General features: G+C 57.2%; 1 protein-coding gene across 2 annotated transcripts in view; it reads left to right on the top strand.

The window, feature by feature from the left end:
• The window catches only part of LOC122552381 (transitional endoplasmic reticulum ATPase-like), a 58,888-nt gene that overhangs the window by 28,769 nt on the left and 24,119 nt on the right, over window positions 1-6,000 (top strand). For both annotated transcript variants that reach the window (XM_087983464.1, XM_087983465.1), the window contains exon 10: window positions 2,631-2,743. In XM_087983464.1, coding sequence (XP_087839590.1) covers window positions 2,631-2,743 — 113 coding nt within the window. The remainder of the gene's footprint in view (window positions 1-2,630; window positions 2,744-6,000) is intronic.

The following is a 6,000-nucleotide window of genomic DNA, read 5'->3' as shown; positions in this document are numbered from 1 at the left end:
AGAAATTTTTGTCTGAACAGGAAATTCATAAAAAGGTTAAACGACGTGTGCGTGTGTGTGCGCGTCTATGTGCGTGTCTGTGTGAGAGTCGGTGTGTGTGTCTGTGAGAGTCGGTGTGTGTGTCTGTGTGAGAGTCGGTGTGTGTGTGTGAGAGTCGGTGTGTGTCTGTGTGAGAGTCGGTGTGTGTGTGTGAGAGTCGGTGTGTGTCTGTGTGAAAGTCGGTGTGTGTGTCTGTGTGAGAGTCGGTGTGTGTGTGTGAGAGTCGGTGTGTGTCTGTGTGAAAGTCGGTGTGTGTGTCTGTGTGAGAGTCGGTGTGCGTGTCTGTGTGAGAGTCGGTGTGTGTGTCTGTGAGAGTCGGTGTGTGTGTCTGTGTGAGAGTCGGTGTGTGTGTCTGTGAGAGAGTCGGTGTGTGTGTCTGTGAGAGTCGGTGTGTGTGTCTGTGTGAGAGTCGGTGTGTGTCTGAGAGTCGGTGTGTGTCTGTGTGAGAGTCGGTGTGTGTGTCTGTGAGAGTCGGTGTGTGTGTCTGTGAGAGTCGGTGTGCGTGTCTGTGTGAGAGTCGGTGTGTGTGTCTGTGTGAGAGTCGGTGTGCGTGTCTGTGTGAGAGTCGGTGTGTGTGTCTGTGTGAGAGTCGGTGTGCGTGTCTGTGTGAGAGTCGGTGTGTGTGTCTGTGTGAGAGTCGGTGTGTGTGTCTGTGTGAGAGTCGGTGTGTGTGTCTGTGTGAGAGTCGGTGTGTGTGTCTGTGAGAGTCGGTGTGTGTCTGTGTGAGAGTCGGTGTGTGTGTCTGTGTGAGAGTCGGTGTGTGTGTCTGTGTGAGAGTCGGTGTGTGTGTCTGTGTGAGAGTCGGTGTGCGTGTCTGTGTGAGAGTCGGTGTGTGTGTCTGTGTGAGAGTCGGTGTGCGTGTCTGTGTGAGAGTCGGTGTGCGTGTCTGTGTGAGAGTCGGTGTGTGTGTCTGTGTGAGAGTCGGTGTGCGTGTCTGTGTGAGAGTCGGTGTGCGTGTCTGTGTGAGAGTCGGTGTGCGTGTCTGTGTGAGAGTCGGTGTGCGTGTCTGTGTGAGAGTCGGTGTGCGTGTCTGTGTGAGAGTCGGTGTGTGTGTCTGTGTGAGAGTCGGTGTGCGTGTCTGTGAGAGTCGGTGTGCGTGTCTGTGTGAGAGTCGGTGTGTGTGTCTGTGTGAGAGTCGGTGTGTGTGTCTGTGTGAGAGTCGGTGTGTGTGTCTGTGTGAGAGTCGGTGTGTGTGTCTGTGTGAGAGTCGGTGTGTGTGTCTGTGTGAGAGTCGGTGTGTGTGTCTGTGTGAGAGTCGGTGTGCGTGTCTGTGTGAGAGTCGGTGTGTGTGTCTGTGTGAGAGTCGGTGTGTGTGTCTGTGTGAGAGTCGGTGTGTGTGTCTGTGTGAGAGTCGGTGTGCGTGTCTGTGTGAGAGTCGGTGTGTGTGTCTGTGTGAGAGTCGGTGTGCGTGTCTGTGTGAGAGTCGGTGTGTGTGTCTGTGTGAGAGTCGGTGTGCGTGTCTGTGTGAGAGTCGGTGTGTGTGTCTGTTTGAGAGTCGGTGTGCGTGTCTGTGTGAGAGTCGGTGTGTGTGTCTGTGTGAGAGTCGGTGTGTGTGTCTGTGTGAGAGTCGGTGTGCGTGTCTGTGTGAGAGTCGGTGTGTGTGTCTGTGTGAGAGTCGGTGTGCGTGTCTGTGTGAGAGTCGGTGTGTGTGTCTGTGTGAGAGTCGGTGTGCGTGTCTGTGTGAGAGTCGGTGTGTGTGTCTGTGTGAGAGTCGGTGTGTGTGTCTGTGTGAGAGTCGGTGTGTGTGTCTGTGTGAGAGTCGGTGTGCGTGTCTATGTGAGAGTCGGGTGGGGTGGGAGGTGGTGTGTGTGTGTGTGTATGAGTCGGTGGGGTGGGAGGTGGTGTGGTGGTGTGCTGGCTAGAAGATCCCCTTGTGTTAAACCCTCTCAAGCTCCTTTCAAAGGAGTGGGAATGGAACTGATTCAGAAGTCACTCCACAACCCAAAGCCCATCTTTCCCCATTCTCATTTGCTTCCGAGAGTCTGGTGCTACTGCAACACCCAGTTGTTTTGAACTGAGTATCTTTACATAACTTTTTATTTCTTTATGGGATGAGTACCTGAATACTTAGGGCTTAGAGGGTTATGGGGCAAATGGGGCTAGATTGGGTTGGGATATCTGTTTGGCATGGACAGGTTGGACCGAAGGATTTGATTCTCTGCTGTACATCTCTTTGAGTCTATGCTGTGTAAGCCAGACCAGGTAAGGATGGCAGATTTCCTTCCCTAAAGGATATTAATGAACCTGATGGGTTTTTATGACAATCCCGTAGTTTCACTGTCACTAGTACTATTTATAAATTGTTTTGCCAGATTAATTTGATTAACAGTATTCAAATATTCCTCAGCTAATATGGCAGCATTTGAACTCCTGTAACTGGGCTCCCAGTCCAATAACCTCCTGAGTCGCTGTTCCCAAGTGTCAGTACACGGCGTTTTTGCCTTTTAGAATCTGGTCAGGAAAATGTCCTCACCCGTGTTAGTGTCCCTTCAACTGGGTGCTCCTGTGAATGTGGCTGAGACACATCCTCTCGCTCTCTCGCTCTCTCTCTCTCTCTCTCTGTCTCAATCACTCTCTGTACTTCTGGGCAGGTCGGTTTGATCGGGAGATCGATATTGGAATCCCAGATTCCATCGGGAGACTGGAGATCCTGCAAATCCACACGAAAAACATGAAGCTGTCCGATGACGTGGATCTCGAGAGGGTAAGACATTCTCGTTACTGTGGGGAGAGCGGCTGGACAGACACCCAAGTAATTCAGGTTCAGTTCTACTCTCCCTGCTAGAGGAAGGATAGTGTGAAACTTGAAAGGGTTCAGAAAAGATTTACAAGGATGTTGCCAGGGTTGGTGGGTTTGAGCTGCAGGGAGAGGCTGAACAGGCTGGGGCTGTTTTCCCTGGAGCGTCAGAGGCTGAGGAGTGACCTTATAGAGGTTTACAAAATTATGAGGGGCATGGATAGGATAAATAGACAAAGTCTTTTCCCTGAGATGGGGAAGTCCAGAACTAGAGGGCACAGGTTTAGAGTGAGAGGGGAAAGATATAAAAGAGACCTAAGGGGCAACTTTTTCACACCGAGGGTGGTACTTGTATGGAATGAGCTGCCAAAGGAAGTGATGGAGGCCTCATTTAAGAGGTGTTTGGATGTGTATATGCTGTGTTCCTCCAGCCTCCTGTCTGTCCCTCCTGATACTGCCTGCCTTGCTGTGTTCCCCCAGCCTCCTGCCTGTCCCTCCTGATGCTGCCTGCCTTGCTGTGTTCTCCCAGCCTCCTGTCTGTCCCTCCTGATGCTGCCTGCCTTGCTGTGTTCCCCCAGCCTCCTGCCTGTCCCTCCTGATGCTGCCTGCCTTGCTGTGTTCCACCAGCCTCCTGCCTGTCCCTCTTGACGCTGCCTGCCTTGCTGTGTTCCACCAGCCTCCTGCCTGTCCCTCGTGATGCTGCCTGCCTTGCTGTGTTCCTCCAGCCTCCTGCCTGTCCCTCCTGATGCTGCCTGCCTTGCTGTGTTCCCCCAGCCTCCTGCCTGTCCCTCCTGATGCTGCCTGCCTTGCTGTGTTCCCCCAGCCTCCTGCCTGTCCCTCCTGATGCTGCCTGCCTTGCTGTGTTCCCCCAGCTCCCTGCCTGTCCCTCCTGATGCTGCCTGCCTTGCTGTGTTCCCCCAGCCTCCTGCCTGTCCCTCCTGATGCTGCCTGCCTTGCTGTGTTCCCCCAGCCTCCTGCCTGTCCCTCCTGATGCTGCCTGCCTTGCTGTGTTCCCCCAGCCTCCTGCCTGTCCCTCCTGATGCTGCCTGCCTTGCTGTGTTCCCCCAGCCTCCTGCCTGTCCCTCCTGATGCTGCCTGCCTTGCTGTGTTCCCCCAGCCTCCTGCCTGTCCCTCCTGATGCTGCCTGCCTTGCTGTGTTCCCCCAGCCTCCTGCCTGTCCCTCCTGATGCTGCCTGCCTTGCTGTGTTCCCCCAGCCTCCTGCCTGTCCCTCCTGATGCTGCCTGCCTTGCTGTGTTCCCCCAGCCTCCTGCCTGTCCCTCCTGATGCTGCCTGCCTTGCTGTGTTCCCCCAGCCTCCTGCCTGTCCCTCCTGATGCTGCCTGCCTTGCTGTGTTCCCCCAGCCTCCTGCCTGTCCCTCCTGATGCTGCCTGCCTTGCTGTGTTCCCCCAGCCTCCTGCCTGTCCCTCCTGATGCTGCCTGCCTTGCTGTGTTCCTCCAGCCTCCTGCCTGTCCCTCCTGATGCTGCCTGCCTTGCTGTGTTCTCCCAGCCTCCTGCCTGTCCCTCCTGATGCTGCCTGCCTTGCTGTGTTCTCCCAGCCTCCTGCCTGTCCCTCCTGATGCTGCCTGCCTTGCTGTGTTCCCCCAGCCTCCTGTCTGTCCCTCCTGATGCTGCCTGCCTTGCTGTGTTCCCCCAGCCTCCTGCCTGTCCCTCCTGATGCTGCCTGCCTTGCTGTGTTTCCCCAGCGTCCTGTCTGTCCCTCCTGATGCTGCCTGGCTTGCTGTGTTCCCCCAGCCTCCTGTCTGTCCCTCCTGATGCTGCCTGCCTTGCTGTGTTCCCCCAGCCTCCTGCCTGTCCCTCCTGATGCTGCCTGCCTTGCTGTGTTCCCCCAGCCTCCTGCCTGTCCCTCCTGATGCTGCCTGCCTTGCTGTGTTCCCCCAGCCTCCTGCCAGTCCCTCCTGATGCTGCCTGCCTTGCTGTGTTCCCCCAGCCTCCTGCCTGTCCCTCCTGATGCTGCCTGCCTTGCTGTGTTCCCCCAGCCTCCTGCCTGTCCCTCCTGATGCTGCCTGCCTTGCTGTGTTCCCCCAGCCTCCTGCCTGTCCCTCCTGATGCTGCCTGCCTTGCTGTGTTCCCCCAGCCTCCTGCCTGTCCCTCCTGATGCTGCCTGCCTTGCTGTGTTCCCCCAGCCTCCTGCCTGTCCCTCCTGATGCTGCCTGCCTTGCTGTGTTCCCCCAGCCTCCTGCCTGTCCCTCCTGATGCTGCCTGCCTTGCTGTGTTTCCCCAGCGTCCTGTCTGTCCCTCCTGATGCTGCCTGCCTTGCTGTGTTCCTCCAGCCTCCTGCCTGTCCCTCCTGATGCTGCCTGCCTTGCTGTGTTCCCCCAGCCTCCTGCCTGTCCCTCCTGATGCTGCCTGCCTTGCTGTGTTCCCCCAGGCTCCTGCCTGTCCCTCCTGATGCTGCCTGCCTTGCTGTGTTCCCCCAGGCTCCTGTCTGTACCTCCTGATGCTGCCTGCCTTGCTGTGTTCCCCCAGCCTCCTGCCTGTCCCTCCTGATGCTGCCTGCCTTGCTATGTTCCCCCAGCCTCCTGCCTGTCCCTCCTGATGCTGCCTGCCTTGCTGTGTTCCCCCAGCCTCCTGCCTGTCCCTCCTGATGCTGCCTGCCTTGCTGTGTTCCCCCAGCCTCCTGCCTGTCCCTCCTGATGCTGCCTGCCTTGCTGTGTTCCCCCAGCCTCCTGCCTGTCCCTCCTGATGCTGCCTGCCTTGCTGTGTTCCCCCAGCCTCCTGCCTGTCCCTCCTGATGCTGCCTGCCTTGCTGTGTTCCCCCAGCCTCCTGCCTGTCCCTCCTGATGCTGCCTGCCTTGCTGTGTTCCCCCAGCCTCCTGCCTGTCCCTCCTGATGCTGCCTGCCTTGCTGTGTTCTCCCAGCCTCCTGCCTGTCCCTCCTGATGCTGCCTGCCTTGCTGTGTTCCCCCAGCCTCCTGCCTGTCCCTCCTGATGCTGCCTGCCTTGCTGTGTTCCCCCAGCCTCCTGCCTGTCCCTCCTGATGCTGCCTGCCTTGCTGTGTTCCCCCAGCCTATGACTCCAGAGCTCTGCAATGTGGTTGACTCTTTATTACCCTGTGAAAGGGCTGAGCAGGGCATTCGGGGCAGTTAGGGAGGGGCACCTACCTGATTTGGGAACGAGGAACAGGGGAGGCCATTCAGCCCCTTGAACCTGCTCCCCCATTTAGTACGACCACGGTTGATCCCATCTCGATCTCGACCCCACT

This window comes from Chiloscyllium plagiosum, unplaced genomic scaffold, assembly GCF_037043375.1.
Source record: "Chiloscyllium plagiosum isolate Xiang-an unplaced genomic scaffold, Cpla_swu_hap1 HiC_scaffold_45, whole genome shotgun sequence".
NCBI lineage: Eukaryota > Metazoa > Chordata > Chondrichthyes > Orectolobiformes > Hemiscylliidae > Chiloscyllium > Chiloscyllium plagiosum.
This window is presented reverse-complemented; position numbering and strand designations above follow the sequence as displayed.